Consider the following 20,786-nt stretch of genomic DNA (forward strand, 5'->3'; position numbering starts at 1 on the left):
TTTGACCCACGTAACAAATCGATTTTTACTCACATATTAACTGCTAAAACATAATTTTCTGCGTCCATATTTTAATATATAATAGGTTTATTTTTATAGGATTATTATAAAATTCATTGATTAGCTATCTAAAGTCAGTAAAACTTAAAGCTACCAATGGTTCGCAATGTGAAGTTAAATACACTAAAATTACCTTAGTTTATTAATTTTATTAGTATATACATGCCCTTATTAAACACCTACAAATTCTAGGCTTTCTATAAATCTTAATGTGACTATAAACGGAATAAAAAGCCCAAATTAAAATTATGCTGATAACTAGGTACTACTAAGGGCTGTACTATCAGCAAATTAAAATATTTAGAATGTCGTTGATGTGTCTTTTTCATAACTTCATTAATTGGTAAATGTAAAAATGTTTGCGAAATTCTATTTGACAACGAAAATTTTCAGGCCTAACAAGATGAACGTTTACACATTTATGCATATTGTATTGACTTGTTAAATTTCCTTAAGTTAAAAGGATGCTAATTATATCCACTACCTAAATAAAGCGTGTAATTTCACCAAAATATTTAAGGTTTCCTAAAATTCTAGAACAGGAACCTGTTACGATGATATAAGACATGAGTCTCTTAGCGTTAGGAGTGTTTCCCGGCCGGCGGCCCCGTAGCGCAACCGCGGGCCTGAGCGACGCCAATGACATCATCGCTTACGTGGACCATATGCTGTTAACATTTTTTAATGTTGATATAAAATTAAATTAAATGTTAATATGTATTTTACATTGAACTTTATATACTGAACGTCCGATACGAGAAATTAACGAGAGATAGTTATGCAACTTGCACTGCAAAAACTTTATATAGGTTACTAATTGTCCATTGAAGAAACACATTTCAAATGATTGCAAAAAGAAATCTATTAAAGATATCACATATCTAGAAAATATTAGTAAATACAGTTAAATTTACGTCCATAAGTTTTATATCTGTAAGCTTATAATACTGTTTATTTTTGGTGTAACCAATGGTTGATAAGCCCTTATTTATTGCAGTGAGTGAGAGGGAGAACAAAAACGCCACGATTACGATTCCGCCCGACCTCTCCGAGAGCGCTCGACGAACGACGTGTTTATTTCGGAATTCACTAGTGTCTTGGTTGGGTGTGTCGCTGATTAAAATAAAAGTATGTATTTATATTTCATTTCCACATTAAAAATATAAAGAAATATTTCGTTTAATAATATCAACAAATCTTGTGTCACGTTTGTTTTAACTTTTTTTCACATAAATGCTTATTGTGTCACAATTTTGTTTGCAAAGCGAAAAAGCCGGTTCGCGTGAATCGTGATTGTAGTTTATTTTTAGTTTGTAAAGCGTAAATGCGTTCCAGTGTTTGGTTTTTAAGTTTTCACGTTGTTATCCATACTTAATTTTTGTTATAGAAGACAACATGAGCGGACAGCAGTATTACCCGTACAAGGTAAGTTTCCTCCTACATTGTGGAACAATCTATGGCTGTATCGATTCTCATGAGATGATGTCATCTTTTCGGGGCAAGGTTGACGCTAAAGCGGGTTTTATAAGAGAACTAATGTGTAAACAGCTTAAATATAGAGTGGCAATTGATTTGTAAGTTTAGGTTTTAGTTTGTTTACAATTTAATCAATTTCTTCTAAGAATCTTTTTTAATTTCCAAAATTGGCAAATTACCTCCATATAGATGAATCGAAAGCTTTGATACTCTTAATATAATTTGTATAATAGGTATATACAAAAAAAATTGAAGAAAAAAAACAAGTTTATATGGAACAAAATAATTGAATAAAACATAGCTACGTATTAATTACGTAAATACTTAAAATGTTTCCAACTCTGAACTTACCTGCAATTTATCTGACGTCACGCAAGACTGACCAGATACAATGAAAGAAACAAACTATGAAATAAATAACTCACCTGCAGTTTCAATTATGGATCGAATAATAAAATAGTACAAGTAATAAAAATATTTAGATTAAAATAAGTAAGGAAGCCACACTACATTAGTACATAAGTACGGTAGGCACTCAAATAAAATAACAAACCATTTTTTTTTGTAGTGTACGCCCACGGTTTACCCCGCGGAACCCTTCGAAGCGGCCGCCGATGCGGAGACGCTCCGCAAGGCCATGAAAGGCTTCGGTACCGATGAGAAGGCCATCATCGACGTCCTTTGCCGCCGTGGTATCGTTCAACGTTTGGAAATCGCCGAAACCTTCAAAACTAACTATGGAAAGGTAATTTTTACACTTATAATTTTATTAAGACAAATGACCTCATTGACATGGGAAGGTTGATACGATTAAGGCGTAATTTAGTTATCACAAAGCACGACTTCAATTGAACTCGAAAGAACACCGAATTAATATATTAAAATATTAAAGTTTTTTCATGACATTCAAGCGCAATCCTAACTAATAGTACTATAAATGCGAAAGTGAGTTTGTTTGACACGCTTTCACGTTTCTACAGTTCAATCAATTGAAATTAAAAAGTTTACATATACGTCAGAGGTACAGACAGAACATGGGGTACCGATACTGAACCCACACAAGCAAAGCCGCGGGTCAAAGTAAAATAAATGTTTACTACTACTACCGACTATTACATTTGTTTATGCCTCAAATAACTTACGAGTAGATTTCTGCACAGTCGATTGGATTACATAGGCGTTACGCGACGGTTCGGATATCCCCTCGTATATTAAGGGCTACCGTGTTTTTAAATGTTAAACAAACATTCATTTAAATCCTGAATAACATTTGTGCTAAATTTTTCCTTAACTTTCATGACTCACATCGTAGAAATTTGTCCGGTTCTTTCCGGTTGTATTTAAATTTCGAAACGATCGCTTTACAGTAAATTTAATCTGGAAATTAAAAAATATATATGATTTGAAAATTCTTGAATGAATAATATTTAAATTTTGACACTAAATATTTTAGATTGCGTAACTCACGCTCATCCCACACTTATCAATTATCATTTACAATTACCAAGTTAGTGTTACTAGCAGTGAGATATTATGCTGTAACATTTTGCGAAAACACATAACAACCTATTTAATTTGTTGGCAACCCTACTAAAAACATAATTAAATTAAGTTTTATTCTTTAAAATGAAATTTATTGGCTTTGCGCGGTTAGAATAATATAATGTTTTACCATAATTTGTATTTGAATTTGGAATCATACCTTCAAGAAATGATTGCAAATGCAGTAATTTCTAATTTAATTTCTTATTCGTATTATATACGTAATAGTTGTAGTAATATTATTATTATTACTATTATTCAAAAACATCTAATTTATAGCAGTAAATATGATACCCTATTATATTTTAATTTGGTGTTGTTAACTAATCAATTATAAATACAGTATATATACTGGTAGTAGGGCTTTGTGCAAGCTCGTCTGGGTAGGTACCACCCACTCATCAGATATTCTACCGCAAAACAGCAATACTTGTTGTGTTCCGGTTTGAAGGGTGAGTGAGCCAGTGTAATTACAGGCACAAGGGACATAAAATCTTAGTTCCCAAGGTTGGTGGCGCATTGGCTATAAGCGATGGTTGACATTTCTTACAATGCCAATGTCTAAGGGCGTTTGGTGACCACTTACCATCAGGTGGCCCATATGCTCGTCCACCTTCCTATTCTATAAAAAATATATATATATATATAAAAATAGTTGATTGACATCAATGTATAGCCCGAACTACCGGCGCTAGCACCTTGAAAATGTACATATGGGTTCGTTTTACAGAGTAAGTTAGCCTAAAGAAGAATTTTTAAAATTTAACCCCTAAGGTAGTCTATAAATACTGAATTATACGCTGTAAAGCGCTAGTAAGCTAACTGTGCAAATGTTTCGTTGTCAATACTTTCAATGTTTTATTTTCTGAGAAATCTGAAATTGTTAAGTAAAACGATCTCGTGCTAAGTCAATGAACCGAAAGACCTACATTCTAAGGTATGCTACCTACATTCAGCGCAACTGTACACTTTAAACCTGCAATGCAGATAACAGGCAATAACATCGGATAACTACATAATATACAATAATAATATTTTAAAAAGTTTTTTACTATTATTGCGTAGGTGTTCAATAAATTAATATTTAAGGATTTACTTTAAAAAAGGAACTAGAAATACAGGACGATAATATATCGAATTAGTATTTTATAAATACAGATTAAAAAAAACTTATATATCTATACTGGTAACGAAACTTTTTAATATTACGTTTTAAACTTTAAAAAAAAATTATATAAACTTCCTACGAATCATTCAATAGATCAGGAGCCAGCAAGTCTAGGTCAGCGATCGAAATCAATAAATGTGTTATTCATATTTGTTCATTTAACGTGAGCCGTTAATGTATCGAAACCCGATACCGTTCTCGTGTCGGTAAAAACGCTTCAAGATTGATAAAGTAAATCTTTTAAGAATATACACTTAATACCTTAACGAGAATACAATTGAATGAATTTTCTTATAAAGTCTGATTTCATTGATGCATCATTTTGTCTGATAGCGGATGGAGATGATAACTTTGCAAAATAGGATTAAAACACGCAGCAAAAGTAATGACAATTACGCCAGTTGTAATAAATCTTATCGTATTAAATGAGCAATTACTTATATTGCCTATTATTTATCTATATATAAACTTTCTAAAAAAACTCAAATCTTTTTTCAAAAAAAAAAAAAAAAGAATGACGAGCCAAGCTCCGTCGTCCAGTGGTTTGGTACTTAAAAATATTAATATCTTTTATATTCCTTCAAAATGATTATGACATATCCCATGTACATTTTTACATTATCGACTTAGTCTATGATTTAATAAATTACAAACTTATAATAGAATCAAATTATTTTGATGCAGTAATCTTGTAACATTATCGTCAAAACGCGCTTCAAAGTCTATTCAATTACAGTATTCCGAGTTAGAAAGGTTTAATTATACACAGTAACAAAGGAATTTTCATTCTAATGAGCTGGGACCTTATTGTAATTATCAGTAGAGGTTTCTCACACATGCAGGTCCATTTATAACTAACCAGGTTACACTAATTTATCAGATTCTTTACAAAAATTGATAAACAATTATATGCTCCGAAGAAATTCTTCTAAGAAATTGTTACAATCGTAATCGTTGCTGTTTACCGTTTTCCTATTCAACTAACAACTATCCAGTAATACTGGTGGTAGGGCTTTGTGCAAGCTCGTCTGGGTAGGTACCACCCACTCATCAGATATTCTACCGCAAAACAGCAATACTTGATATTGTTGTGTTCCGGTTTGAAGGGTGAGTGAGCCAGTGTAATTACAGGCACAAGGGACATAAAATCTTAGTTCCCAAGGTTGGTGGCGCATTGGATATGTAAGCGATGGTTGACATTTCTTACAATGCTAATGTCTAAGAGCGTTGGTGACCACTTACCATCAGGTGGCCCATATGCTCGTCCGCCTTCCTATTCTATAAAAAAAAAAAAAGGATTCGGTCGAAGTTAGATCGGATTCGGTAACGTATCGTGACTATGTGAAAATGATTAAAACTCGCTCCAAGTTACGATTCAACTAAGGTTTATGTTTGTGAAGAATATAATCAAGTATGTATGATACAAACGTTGTAAATTAGCAGGATTCCCCTGGTTTTGAAGTTATTTTTAACGATATAGCGTCGCGTCTACTTCTCCAAGTTGATCAAGTTAATCGTTAAGGCATTATAACTTTAGTAATAGTGATATTTGTTCAATGGCATCTAAAAATATTTAATATTTCGGCCTTGATAATTTTTCCTTATTCACTAAGTACTGAGTCAGACTTGCTATGGTAATGGTGTTTGGGGCATTGTTTGTACTCGGCTACGGTTAAAACCATCCGCGTCAAACATTTGTACTCTTTTTAGAAGTTAAAATGTAGTCTGCATATTCAATTGCAATCATAGATTTTTCAACCTAATGATAAAAAAATATATCGAAAAACCTGTTTTTTATACATAGATTAAAAAAAAACATATAATATGTACATTTTTAATTCATTTTATTAGTACTTGCAATAAGGCAGATAAAAATATTTTAGCCTCTTATTTTGGCAAAGAGTAAAATTCATACAAAGTAATTCTTCATTAAGTATAAATAATTTAATAAATTTGGCATAAAATTTTTTAATGAGCGTCGCAGGTCACGAAAAAAGTAACTATGCCAAATTTATCCATTATATTATAATTTATCCAATAGACTCGAAATTTGGCATTTATAGATTCCCAATACATTTTTTTATAAATGTTTAAAAATGTCTAACTTCAGTCATATATTTTTAAGGTGTTTAAAACAATTTACTGCTCGTTATAAACAGAACACGGCAATAAATAATAAAAATATAAGTAAGAACGGTACGGTATTATGCGTAAAAATAAAAAAGATGTAGAAAATTTAATATTAGTGTAATTTTAATCATCGTGGGGTCAGATATCGCACGCCGCTAGTTATTTTCTTCGCTCAATGTTTTAATCTTATCATTGTTTACATAGTTGCCAAGTTGTCACAGTCGACAGTTTACAAGCTTGCAAAAGGTGTAACAGTTTTAGATATCATTATTATAATTATCTCGTCATTAAAGAAATAAACATCGATGTCTTTTAAAACCGTTTCTTACGGCAAGAGTATTTATGTTTTTGAGTATTCGTGTTTATACATAGTACAATATTTCTTTATCAGCCAGTTCCGGGAGGTAGTGTTGCATTTTAGGTAGTGATTTTAAGCCGAGCCAAATCATGGAGCCAACTATCGACGTCAACATCAACCGGCTTACTTCAAATCTTTAATGCTTCAGCTGACGATCTTTCCACCACCACCCAGGCAGCTGATTATTGTTTTCATACTTTGAAATATATATGCAATGACATAGTAAAATTTCATCCGGCGTACTGTGACTTTATTTTTCATATTTTTTTACAAGTTCATGCGATCAGCTGACATATAATCCCCCGTCCATGATGCAGCTGATGATTATTTTCCAGTTCAGTATGATGTTAACTATTCATGAGAAAAGTTTCAACCGGCGTACTATTACTTTATTTTTTATCACTTTCGCACCCTCCCACAGCCAAACCCATCGCTAGTTGGGCAGCTGACGGTCGGTTTGCTTTTTAGCTATAAGATCTACTATTGATGTCAACATCAGCCGGCTTACTATGACTTTTGTATATTCAACACCATTCTAATTAATTACAGGGCTCGCTCTAATTTTTAAAAAAAGTCTTTCTAAAAGTCTCTAAAACTTTCCAAATTTCAGCTTTCTAGACTAGGTAGTTTTAGCTGTCCTGTGATGAATTAGGCTTAATGCAACTTAAATACTTATAATACAAACAAATTACTTTTAACAATTTTTTTTTATTATATCATATATATCTTTTTATCTATTTGTGTTCAATTGTAGAATTGATGTCTCTTAATTTCATTTCATGTGTTCATTTGCATAATTTATGCAAATTAATAATAAATAAATAAAGTATATATCAATCAAAGTTTTTCGATATTAGACTATACATTTAAATGAACGTATTACATGCTAAATCCTTTAAAAAGAACCACGCCTTATCATAATATATAAAACGATAACATACAATCATAATTAATACATACAGAATTTCAAATCAATAATTATAATAACTATGTTAGATTTTATTTTTCTATTTATGACCGAAGTAAAAAAGGTTTTAATGACCAATCAAAAATTTACAAAAATAAACAGATTAGTTTTTTTAATCAATAAAATGTATTTAAAAGAGTGTCTGTTATTTACAATACTTACTCCGATTTGTTGTGTTTCGTATACGTCAAATGAATAAAAAGTAGTAAATTGTCTATGGTTTCATATAGATAAACCGATAAAGAAGCATATAACTCAGTACCTAGTTAGTCGTGTCCATCAATTAAATAAGCAATAACATGGGTATAGGTATATAGGCAATAGGAACATCTTCGATACCAAGGTTGACTGCGCTTTGATAGTATTTGCAAAAGTTTAATACCTCCTACAATTTTATTGTGTAGCAAAATTGACCATTTGTCAGACTTTCTGTTAAAGACGCCTTTTAAAGACTTATAAAGATTGAATACTCTAAGATACAACAAAATTAATTGAATACATCGTTCGTTAAACGGATATTCTGTTATACTTATAACATTAACTCTAGTCTATATAATTTCTTAACTACTCTATATGCATATTTATTGTTGTAAAGGCATCCGGCTTAGATCCCACTCGCTCTGAGTCATAGCCCTCTTGCTTACTTACAAATAAAAATAATAGATAAATAATTTATTTTATTAACCATAGACAATTATTACTTTTATTAACTAATTGGGCGTATTCCTAACATAGTTTATCGATGAACGTCATATTGTTAATATTCTCTGCTCCGCTTTCTCTTCAGTCATGGTTTAAAGTATGCGCGCCATTATATTATGAGTAATATAATTATAGCCTTGTATTTATATTAACCTATAAGTAGAAGATTATACAAAACATCCGCCTGTACATACTATTTAATACTCAATTCCTTGAAAATTTCACATTACTTGGTAGTAACTGAAATTAGAATAATAATAAATGCTGAAGTATGAAGTACAGATACTTATTTCATCTAGTCACCGATGCCTTTTTGATTTTTTAGATTCAGTTTTATGTTGTAAATGTTTCTATATTAATTGTGATTTAAAAATAAATAGTCTATTCTAAAGAAAAATAATGAATGAAATGTTGCCTTTGATATGCAAATAACTTTTTTTTTTTAACAGGACCTCATCAGTGAATTGAAGAGCGAACTTGGCGGTAACCTCGAGAACGTGATAATAGCTCTTATGACTCCCCTCCCACACTTCTACGCTAAGGAGTTGCATGACGCGGTCGCGGGGATAGGAACTGATGAAGAAGCGATCATTGAAATCCTTTGCACCCTATCTAACTATGGCATAAGGACTATTTCAGCGTTTTATGAACAACGTACGTAATTTTTTTTTTAACACATGACACTAAAAAATATTTGCTAGATTATTTACATAATTAAATACCTTTCGTGCAGTTCTTGATTAAGACATTTTCTATTCGCTTTAAGTGTTCAAAATTATTTCAGAGCTAAATTAAGTTTTATTACCATTGTGATGTGGGTCCGAAAACGAACGCACAACGCCATTGTAGTATTGTATCGTTAATAAAATGTCTTACTCGAGTAGGATGTTACGAAATACATCAACAACATTAAATTAATCCGTTATAAACAAGATATTTATACACATTCCGTGAAATCCGCTTATAAAAAAAGGATATTACTAATTACTTTTTTTATATATTTATATAATATATATAATAAACCATGTTGATAATAATGATTTCATACTTACATAGATTGGTTTGATAACTTTCTATTAATTGGTAATTATATTTACTACAATTTATTAAATAAAATCGTGAAAACGCTGGCATTCCTGACGCCATTAATGTAAGCAAGAATTTATGTTAATTTAAAAAAAATCTTGACGTTTCTATGACATCATAGAGGCATAACTGCCATGTGAAGTTTCATTTATCATTGAGGTTCCCTTCCCATAATTCGATGGTGCTTGCTTGGGTTTGAATCCTCAATTTTCGATTAATGTTTATACCTCTGGGACATCGCGGATTGAAAAAATTACTTTTCAAACTTGCACGCGATGTGCCTAATGCACTGCGCACGGTTTATACCGTATTTTTATGAAAACGATTATTTTACATTAACCATACATAAATATAACGTATTATTATAATGCGTTTAACTCAAAAATTATTAACGAAGTTAAAATATTAAGTCTAATAAGAATTAAGACTCGATGCAATACACGTAACGGCAATAACGTAATTTATTATTGCGCCATAAACTTTACATTTAGAAATATTATATAGAAACTTGTACTCAAAATTATCAAAATTAAACCACTGTTTTGATTCTCGCTTTTTTTTAATAGATCACAAGTACATACTACACGACACTCAACGTTGTAGCGTGTTGTCGTTTACGTATTTTATGTTTAAAATCAATAAAATGGTTGCAGTATATGACAGAGTAGGTATATTAATACCATAATAATGCACCTTCGCGTTTTATATATCTAATACTTACTTGTGATATTATAACTGTTTCTTTTGCTGAATCTTGATAACGATTTTATTATGTGAAATTATTTTATTAAAGACATGTTCTGACACGTAAATGTTTTGATTTGACTAATAACCAATTGATGGCTCAGTAATAACAATATGAATTCTTTGAAAGCGTAAAATGCATATTATACATAACAATGAATGTGAAAATATTTTATATATAATTTATTATTATATAAATTTTAATGAATCTTCTATACAAATAGTCTTTATAGTTTATTTGAAAAATTATGAAAGGATGCGTTACAATTTTACGGCCTTACTTATAAACTTTACTTAGCGGATGTTTATTTAAACATTGATTTCGTTCTCTCTGTTATTATTGATTTGAAATTTGAAAGAAGAAGACACAGCATTTTTAAGTAATAACTCTTTAAGCAACGTTTATAAGGCCGTTTTTTTTTATTGCATTTAATTGACGAATATAATACAAATTATGATATTACTTCGCATATCATTATATTGGCGCCGACCATGAGTTAGTAGGTCATGTATAGTAACGTCATGCGCCATTTGTATTCATAGACAATGGAAAAGCAACGTTCGTGAGCCAACGTAATTAGACTAATAAAATTGTTTAACTTTACTAAAGAGTTTGGTTATACGTTTATTCTTTATAAGCTTTTGCAGAAACTTCGTTTACTTTCATTAATTAATGGTAATTGGATTTAAATGTTTTTTGTTTAAGAAAAAAAAAGCTAAGTAAGAAGCGTTTTTTGACGTCGTAGTTGGTAGATGTCATATAATAATATATTTTTAACAAACATTTTTATCTTTAGGTATATTTATATATATGTATGTTTATGTATATAATTCTTCGCTACGTGTACTCTACTGTATTTCTACGAAATGGCTGGACTGATTTTGATATTTGTTTTGTGGGTGGGTCCCTGGTTGGTTTAGATTAAATCCAGTAAGTGGCGGTGCGATCGGGTTTCAGAATATTTTTTTACTTTCTTATTTCATCAGCACAAAATCGTGACTGGCAAGCTTGTTATTATATATTATTATGAAGATACTGAGTTCAAAAATGCTGTCAATATATTCTTTGATATTTTTTTAGTATACGGCAAGAGTTTAGAGTCGGACCTTAAAGGTGACACCTCGGGTCACTTCAAGCGTCTATGCGTGTCCCTGTGCATGGCCAACCGCGATGAGAACGCGGGTGTCGACGAGGGCGCGGCCAAAGCGGACGCTGAGGCACTGGCGTCAGCCGGAGAGGGACAATGGGGCACTGATGAGTCTGTCTTCAACTCCATCCTTATCACACGCTCTTATCAGCAGCTGAGACAAGTGAGTGATTAAGTAAACTAATTGCATTCCACAGTTAGGCGATATTTAAAGATACATTCCATAGAAAAACTTTTAGAAATTCAAGTTCAGTTGTCAATGGAATATCTCGTACCGTTTATTGATAATAATATAATATCCTGGGACATTATTCACACATGGCAATCTGATCTCAAATTAAGCAGAGCTTTTACTTTTACTATGGAAACCAGACAACTGATATACTACATATACTACTTTTCTTTTATATATACTTTTTCTGGGTGGAAATCGAACCTTCGGCGTGAAAGGCAAATATGTACCAACCACGCCAACCGGCCCGACATATGTATTATATAATTAAAAATTAATTAACACCATTTACTTAAGTTATGTTTTAATTTAAAAATCTTCCTTTATACATATTCTTTTAGTAGCTAAGAGTATATGTACTAAGAAGAAATCTTACCTAATTTAAAATATTACTACGAAACTGAGAAGTTTATTAAATCGAGTTCCATTTATTTAATGTTACCCCAATGAATTAAAATGTCATCCATTAAGAATAACTTCGTCTATATTAAAAATATTTGAAATAAGTTTTAAAAAGATATATACGGTTAAAGACATTTATTTTCTCAGAAGATTTACATTTAAATCACTTACAGAGAAAATTACAGAACCATAAGAATAAAAAAATATTTATATAAATGTTATTCATAAAATATATGTCTTAAGAATAAATCAGTCACAGACTTATTCATGAATCACCTAAATACATACATTGTATGCGATATAGCCATTCAAGTGATTGAAAGCCAGAAATATGACGAATAAGCTATAAATAAATCGCATGCAAAAGCCCAATTGGAGAAACATTCTTTGTTAAATCAATATGGAAGTATTTTCCTCGTTCTTATCATACAGATTTAATTAACATAATGTTTTTAATATTATTAGTTTTAATCATGATTTTTTAAATAGTTATGACTTTAAAATAATAAGTGTTGCAAGCAATATAATAAATAACGTTTTACGACTTTTACGGTATCTGAATCTGTGCAAGCTGTCATCGTTTCATCAGGGAGAATATTACCTTAGTAAAAAAAAACATAAATTATATACGAATACGATATTACAAAATTATGGCGGGCTTTAAAATGTCACGTAATTTTCTTTTTTTTTAATAAAGACAAAAACGCAAATAGGAAAAAAGGTTGGTTTGCATCTTTAGACTACGGCTAGTAAACACGTCCGATGTCTGACAATACATTATGTACGTGTAAAATATAATGAATTAGACTTATAATGAACATTGATATGCCGCCAGTCTGGCTGACTCATCAATAGGTATACAATCATTTATGCATTACATTTAATTTTAATGATAGCCACAGCCATCTTTATATTGAATTATTCATAATTTCATACAATTTTAACGATACGATATATGAATTAGTCGCTTCGGCTCAGAAAATAAACTACGTGGTATCTGAGGAATCAGTTTCAATTTAAACCACAAACACACACACACACAAAATGTGTATATGTAAAAAATCTCTTCCATTTTTATTGTTGTTAAACTTGTATCTTTGAAATCTGATGTACATTAATTTTTTTTATGTACAATAAATTATAATATTTTAATTAATCTAGCGTGCTGTCGATTCCATCACAGTGGAAGATACCTAAAACCTTTGAAAATGCCTATTTAGACAATTTTTGTTGTGCATCCATTAATCGGCCACGAAAGTACAACTACATGGGGGTTGACTCAAACCACCAGCTAGAGCAATGCCAAAATAGGATTTGCGTTATTATTAACAATCAGCTTTCACCACTTTATAAAATATTAGGATAGTGCAATAAAAATGATTGTTAATTAAATTGAACACTTGGACTAGCAAGTTTCTAAATTAACATATTTGTGTGGTTATAGATCTTCGCTGAATACGAGGCCTTGACTGGCAAAGATATTGAAGAGACAATCAAGAAGGAATTCTCTGGAAGCGTCGAGAAAGGCATGCTTGCTATCGGTATGTACATACGTATATTAACTAAATATCAGCCGCATTTATATGAAAACATTTATAAAAGTACCGTCTTAAATAGATTTAAAAAAATGTGTATTCCGTTATTCTGTTACACTTTCTCTTTACACTTGATCGGGCTACTTTATTGTTAATTACTAAATGTTGTTACGGCATTAAAAATACTTGTTTCGTGAATTTCTAATAAACTGCGTCAAAGATGCTATTTTTATAATTTGTATATTTTAGGTAACACAAATAGAATAAAAAATTGTGTTCTTTAACATCTAAGGAAAAAGGTTTTATATCATTCAATATAACAAAATTACAATCAGGATATAAAAACCAAAAAAAACTTTACTTTTTTTATATTGTGTCACAGCTCTTGTCAAAGTGTCACAGGTAAACAACGAATTCGGTATTTGTGTTTCGTTTTACAAGGAATACTAAAAACTTTGAGTGAATCTCATAATGAGTCATTAATGACGTATAAGAAGTGAAGGTTAGATTGTAACTAGAATAGGAAGTTAACTATGACCTTGCGTTGAATCATACATCCATTATTTCGTTACAGAGCACGGAATTACCTCGACGATTTTGTCAATGAATCCAAATGTATAAAAAAAATACTTTTTATATATCACGGTGTTAAAAAACCGGCTCTGTTTGTACTGTTAAATTACTGCACTTATGTATTGTTAGGAAATTAGCTTGAGAAGTTATAGGACGTTAAGAAATCTATTACATATTTATAGTTATTTATACATAAGTATAAGGATAGACTAAAATTAATAGGATGATTTTCATATTTTTTTCAACGAAATATAATTTATTTAGGACAATCAACATATACTTTTGCTATCATGACTTTGACTCAAATTAAATGTTGTCCTACTTAAACGTGTTAACCGCGCTATTTTTTTCAAAATCTGAAATCTTACACAATATTAACACATACAAATTATACTTCCAGTCAAGTGTGTGAAGAGCAAAGTCGGTTTCTTCGCGGAACGTCTATACTACTCTATGAAGGGTTTGGGTACCAACGACAAAACCCTCATCAGAATTGTCGTCAGCCGCTCCGAGATCGATCTCGGTGACATCAAACAGGCATTCTTAGAAAAGTATGGCAAGCCCCTGGAGGAGTGGATCGCTGTGAGTAATTTTTTATTTTTATTTGTAATAACATTTATTTCCTATACATTATTAATAGTAACAGCTGAATTGGTTGCTCAATTAGTTAAACGCTGTACATACTTTGATAGCTACCAATACGGCTAAATAAATAAAAATTACTTTATTGGCTTCTTAATTTTTATGTAGTCAAAATTTAAAGGTGTATAACCCACATTCATCACATAATAGAAATCATTGTGTAGCGGGGCAGTAATCATTCATTAGATTTAAACATTTTGTATCAAACTAACCCAAATATTAGTGTTGTTTTGTTACTAATAGCATGGAAAACCTAATTATAAATTTTTAAATATTTTCAAGATGCTGACCCATACTTTCTATGATATGAATAAAATAATAAATAAGTTATCTACATAACAGTATGCTTTACTTTACTTTTATTAAATAATCAGCATGAGAAAAAAAAAACATGTCATTTTGCATTTTTCTTCCATTTACTGTGAGTTTTCCATCATTCTTAAGCAAATAATTTGTTTATACAGATCTGTTTATGTATTTCATTATTGGAATAGTATTTTTTTTTTATATATATATAAATAAAACCTGTACTCCTCATAGTCACAATTGTTTTGTGTATTCATATTGTTTTAAAGATCATGTTTTCTATTGATTGTTTTGTGTAATTAAATAGTAATGTTTAGAAATGTTTATGTTATATTGTCTGATAACAATTAATTTCTTTATTTTCCTTTAAACATATACGTAAATTAAAGTTATTACAAATAATCAAAATGTAGTGGGGTCTCCGAATACCTCCATAACGAAAACAGCTTATTTTCGCTTTTAAAATACAAAGATTGTCCTTCGCTCTAATATGTTTTGTTGATGTCAGCCATACAGTGTTTGACATCTAGGGCGCTTCTAGGAATCTAACGCATTCATCAAAATCGGGTTAAGGGAGTAGATAAAAACAGAAAAGTTAACCCTCCTGTAACTCCTACCGTGATATATAGGGGATATAAAAAGATTCAAAAGATACAATCATAGTTTTACTGCTGATTTTTGCTTTCGACAAAATAATAAGACAGCGCTCAGAATAGTGAAACATTTTGATTGCAGGGCGACACTTCCGGGGATTACAAGAAGGCTTTACTGACTCTTGTTGAATAAATTGTGTGAGCAAGGATGGTCTTGGAGACAACGAATGAGATCACCTAGATTTTAATTCACTACATTCTTTTTGTCAATTGTTAGGTTCTTAAGTGCTAGGGTACGAGCACACTGAAAACAAACTTGGATATATTTAATCCTTATGTCTCAAAGACGATTAGTGTAAAAATTGTTTTCAGTATGACCAAGCCTTAGGTTATCCATGCCGAGTGTAAATTTTATTTTTCATAAAGATCTGTATATTTTGCTTATGTTTATCATTGTCACGTAACTTTCTCTGCACAGTAGCTAACACCTTAGTGTCGCGAGTGCATGGTGCCTGGTACCTCAGTGTGGAGGTTGCTTTTTTTACAAGTAGTTGTTCCCATTTTTCAGGAGGAGATGGACGGTTCACTCGGTCATCTCCTATCTACAATGTGTTACTAAGGCTACCCCACCCCAGATTAAATAAGTTATGTTACAACCGCCACTACCATGTATAACCTGTGGTGTGAATATTTATAATCTGTCGTACCCTATTTACATGTATTGGTACAATTTACTTATTGATGCATTTTGAAAATGATTATTATTTTTTTAAGTTATATTAATTATTTAATCTCATGTGTGATTTGTAATCTCATGCTAATCTCAATTGCACGCTGTGTGATGTATTTATAGAAATTATGGGCCAGTTTCTGTATTATTTTTGCTACTGTTACAGTGTTGGTTTTTCGATATCTTTACAGGATGACCTAGATGGTGACTTCAGGAATGTGCTAGTCACACTTTGTGCTTAATCCTGCAAAATAAATTATATATTTTATTTGCATATTATAAATTATTTTTCTATTAATGTTTTAAAAAAAATGCATGTTATCGAATAGTTCTATTACAGAAACAAATGTAATATTTTGCAGGATGATACGAAAGGAGACTACAAAAGGGTGTTACTCACTATTGTTTCTTAAGAAAAAGCATAATAAGACTTCAATGTACTGAATGTTTGTATTGCACATAAAAAGCTAAGTTCCGATATGAAACTGCCTTTATATAACTGTTGAGATGTGTAGAAATAAAAAGCTTGATATTTTTGTGAAAATGAGATATTTATTGGTGCTGTAGTTTTGTTTACGGTGTATTATATATATACATAAATACATTATTAATAAAACTATGTATGTTTCAATCGTATTTTATTGAACGTCCCGAATTCCCTCGTGTGTTATCTGAAAAAACAAAAATACAATAATTATAAATTATTCATCTATTGACCATTCTAGTAATAAAATGTGCGAAATATAAAAGAACGACAAAGTAATGACAAATTCTAAAGTTTAAAGTATAAAAGAACTAAAAATACATTTTTTTTCTCTAGAACTTAATTTGAGCTAAAGTTGTACTAGGCGTTGTAAAATTATTTTCGTATTTTTTACATGTCATTTTGGTTTGGAATGGACAATGAATACTATGCTTAACACTAATTACTATAATGCACGATTATACTTTTAATTCTAAGTATAAACAATATAAAAACATTTAAAGATAACTTTGCAAAGCTAGTAAAAACAATTGAAGGAAAATAAAAAATATTAAAGTGTATTTGGCATTGTTTCAAACATTGAAACTACTTTGAAAATCATTCAATATTCGTCTGGCATTAATCCAAGCCTATATTAACGCATATAGGCATGAAATTATTTATCAGGCTTTAGTTTGAAAGTGATCTTTTAACATTAAAGCTTGTAAAGCTAGAAGAATTGTAAATAGAAAATATTGCATAGTTTATTGAAAATTTTTAGGATATGGGCGATTAGATTCCTCCATTATATCGGAAATTGCAGGCATCAGCAGCATTAGAGAGATGAATAAACCAGTAATGCAAATTTCATTTATAATAATTTCTAAGATGGTGATTATAACTTCATGATCAAAATTAAGATGTGTAGAATATTTATATGTTCTGGATCTTGTTTCAAAATATTTCAAATGAATATTGATAGAAAATGAAAAAACCTCGTTTGAATAAACTTTCGATAAACAATCTATAAAAGACTGTATTATTAGGAATAATTATTTTACAATGTGAGACTATAAACAATATTTACTGGGAAACAATAAAATCCAATCTTTTCCATGATACTATGCCTTGGCACTTGGCATACTTAAAATGACACCATACTTTTCCCAGTAATCAATAATATAATCTTCATCTAAGCAGTTATTTTGTAAGTGTTATAACTACATTACCAGTTCTAAAGAATTGGAGGGGAAAGGTGAGACGATTTTAAAATATTTCCGAGATATGTAGTTCCATTACTATATATTAGAGAAAATAAACTATATGTTTACCTGAAACTTTGCAACGCCTTCTGCAACAATATTACTTTTAAGAATCGCAGCTAATCTTATATTCTCTAGGGGCTCTGGAGCGGAAAGAAGGATTCGCATGTTACAACGATGCGACCAAGTGTCTCCTAAAGAACCAACTATTGCTCCTGTTGACAGACCAATTCTGGTGGTCATTTCGTTTGTTAAAACCACCTGAAAAATTATAGTTAAAGTTATCCTTCGATAAAAAAAAATTAAGTATACATTCAAAAAAGGAATTATTGAATATTTAAAAAAAATACTACACAAAATAAACTTATTTCCAATTACATTAAAATCTTGTAAACATGGTTTATTATTTTTCAGTCGCTTGCAGTCATAGGGGATGAAGGCAAGCAATTAATAAATTATATGGGATATTGCACATAAGTAAGCAAAATGCATACAAAAATCTGTAAAAATGTTTTTGATAGTGAATTAATTCCGTGTCACCAAATGGGTGTTTGAGGTGCTTATGAGCTCGATTGATGGATGTACTTAACAAGAATTGCCTTTGGCTCTTACGACACTCATAGGTTTATTTAGGTTGGTCTTATTCTACTTTGCTTAAACCAAATAACTAATTAAAATGATTCAAATATAACACTGAAAAAACAATTAAAAAATAAGAGTAGCAATTTACATGTAATTATCGAGCATGGTAATTATTATCAGTGCAGTGCTATAAATAAGTTAGTTTTAATTCATTTTACTTACTTTTCTTTTCACCTACATTATTTGTACTTTGAGTAAGTATAAATCATTTATGCTTATGAAAAGAAAAGGTCAAATTGTTTTTATAAAATTAATTTTGTTCCAATAAGCATAGACGCACCTAACTACTATTTAATTTTTATGATTGTACTTAAATGATATATTTGCAGTTGAATCTACACATTAATATATAAAATAGATATTTAGAAATACATGAACTATTATATAAAATTACATATATCAGATAATAAATATATAATCTGGTTTAAAAATAAATATCAATTAGAAAAGTTCTTACAGCAATTTGATTTTTTAAAGTCAACTTTTGTAAATCTGCCATCAATCTAAAAAGCAATCCTGTTCTCTGCTTCATGGAAATGCCGTCTTTAAATGGAAATGCTATTGAATCTATGACTATGAGTTTCACCTGTAAACAAAATAACATATTATACTTTATATTTATCTACATATATCATATCATTAAAATTATTTAAAATGTTTATTACATTTGGCTTATCCCTTATAAAATTAGGTAGTTGGTATAAAAATGCACAAAACTTTTCAAGACCAATTGCCTTGACATAATGAAATTTCTTTAAGGCTTTTTCTTCTCTTATTAGTATCGAGGAATCCATTATCCTTTGACATTTTGCTAAGCTAGAAAATAATATTTCTAAAGCAAAAAATAATGCAGCAAATCTAGTATTGTGCCTAGTTAAGTACTAATTTATGTACATACTTACCTTTAAATCTATTGAATGTAAAGTTTGAGTTGGTGTCTATATAAAGAGCTTCTGAATTGAGTCCACCTAGAACTTTAGGTACTTGCACAGAAGCACATAGTTGTAAACTATAAACAAATTTATTTTTTTAATAATAATGTCAGGAAAACTTTATGAATAATATTAATTTTACTCTTATTTCAAAATATGAAATGCTTAAACATGATTATTTTCTAATTAATTTTGTCTATTTAATTTACAAATATAAATTTATTATGTTGTAAAACTGGCATAACATACGTTTTTAAATGTTAATAAAAATCATTATTAGCATTATATTTACACCGAGCGAAGCAGGCGGTGTTGTTCGCCCGCTTCGCTCGGCGTAAGTAACTCTCGATTCTCGTTCGCTCTACGTATGCGACTCGCGCATATATGTATATAGATATTTTTATTGTAAGTACGTATAGCATCCAAACCATAGTTGCGTTTTCCCGGAACCCGGTAGGCCTAAAAGTTCTGTCAGAGAACCCAATTGTATTCCATCATTACCAAGAGCCTTATCAAGATTTTGACTAAATGTAGGTATAGAAGGTACGCTGGTTTCAATCTAAAAATACGCAGATATGGCATAGTTATCAATGAAAGTAAGGATAAACATAAACTATAATCCATTTAGTAAGTAAGTTCTTTTAATTTAATATTTAAAGATTTTAAAAATTGTACCTGTGTATAAATATTTTTGATGATTGTAATTATAATTCTTTTACTTACTTGCCACAACTCTGTTGCATTATATATTTTAAAATCAGAGCTCATTGTAAAAAAAATTTTACCTAATTTTCATAGGTTTCAAAAGTTTATTGAAGCAAACTTAAGCAAACTGTAAACTGCTAAGACTAAAAATTTAAATATAATCAAAACTTCAATTTGAAAACTTTTTTTAATTTTAATTTCGAACCAATACACCTTCTGCTTTGTTGACTAATAAGCCTGTATTGCCCTTGTTAAATGATAATTTTGTATGGACTTAAGGTAAAGTTATGATTTGTAAAGAAATCACAAAAACTCGAGTGAACTTGGTTACCTAGTTATAATAATTACGTATAAATCTACTTTTGAACAAAATAATTCTAAAATCATA

At 30.3% G+C, this 20,786-nt stretch overlaps 2 protein-coding genes across 6 annotated transcripts; one reads left to right on the forward strand and one right to left on the reverse strand.

Annotated features, from left to right (window-relative positions):
* The first annotated feature begins 1,048 nt into the window (after positions 1–1,048).
* LOC126776582 (annexin B9) lies at positions 1,049–17,025 on the forward strand. Of its 5 annotated transcripts, none has more exons than XM_050499224.1 (8): positions 1,049–1,188; positions 1,448–1,485; positions 2,105–2,281; positions 8,853–9,057; positions 11,315–11,544; positions 13,460–13,556; positions 14,524–14,705; positions 15,807–17,025. In XM_050499224.1, the coding sequence occupies exons 2-8, from the start codon at positions 1,456–1,458 to the stop codon at positions 15,855–15,857; spliced, it is 972 nt and encodes a 323-aa protein (XP_050355181.1). In that variant the 5' UTR covers positions 1,049–1,188; positions 1,448–1,455; the 3' UTR covers positions 15,858–17,025. The 5 variants fall into 5 exon arrangements, with proteins under 5 accessions (XP_050355181.1, XP_050355177.1, XP_050355178.1 ...); XM_050499220.1 differs by having other exon boundaries at positions 1,094–1,192; positions 1,451–1,485; XM_050499221.1 differs by having other exon boundaries at positions 1,094–1,192; positions 1,451–1,485; positions 16,233–17,025.
* LOC126776586 (DNA repair protein RAD51 homolog 3) lies at positions 16,701–20,558 on the reverse strand. The gene is made up of 7 exons (XM_050499229.1): positions 20,417–20,558; positions 20,122–20,252; positions 19,664–19,770; positions 19,427–19,593; positions 19,219–19,347; positions 18,189–18,380; positions 16,701–17,065 (listed from the first exon to the last, which is right to left on the reverse strand). Exons 1-7 carry the CDS (start codon positions 20,459–20,461, stop codon positions 17,033–17,035), a joined length of 804 nt encoding a protein of 267 aa, XP_050355186.1. The 5' UTR covers positions 20,462–20,558; the 3' UTR covers positions 16,701–17,032.
* Between the last annotated feature and the right edge of the window lie 228 nt (positions 20,559–20,786).

The sequence above is a fragment of the Nymphalis io genome, chromosome 20 (genome assembly GCF_905147045.1).
Source record: "Nymphalis io chromosome 20, ilAglIoxx1.1, whole genome shotgun sequence".
Taxonomy (NCBI): Eukaryota; Metazoa; Arthropoda; class Insecta; order Lepidoptera; family Nymphalidae; genus Nymphalis; species Nymphalis io.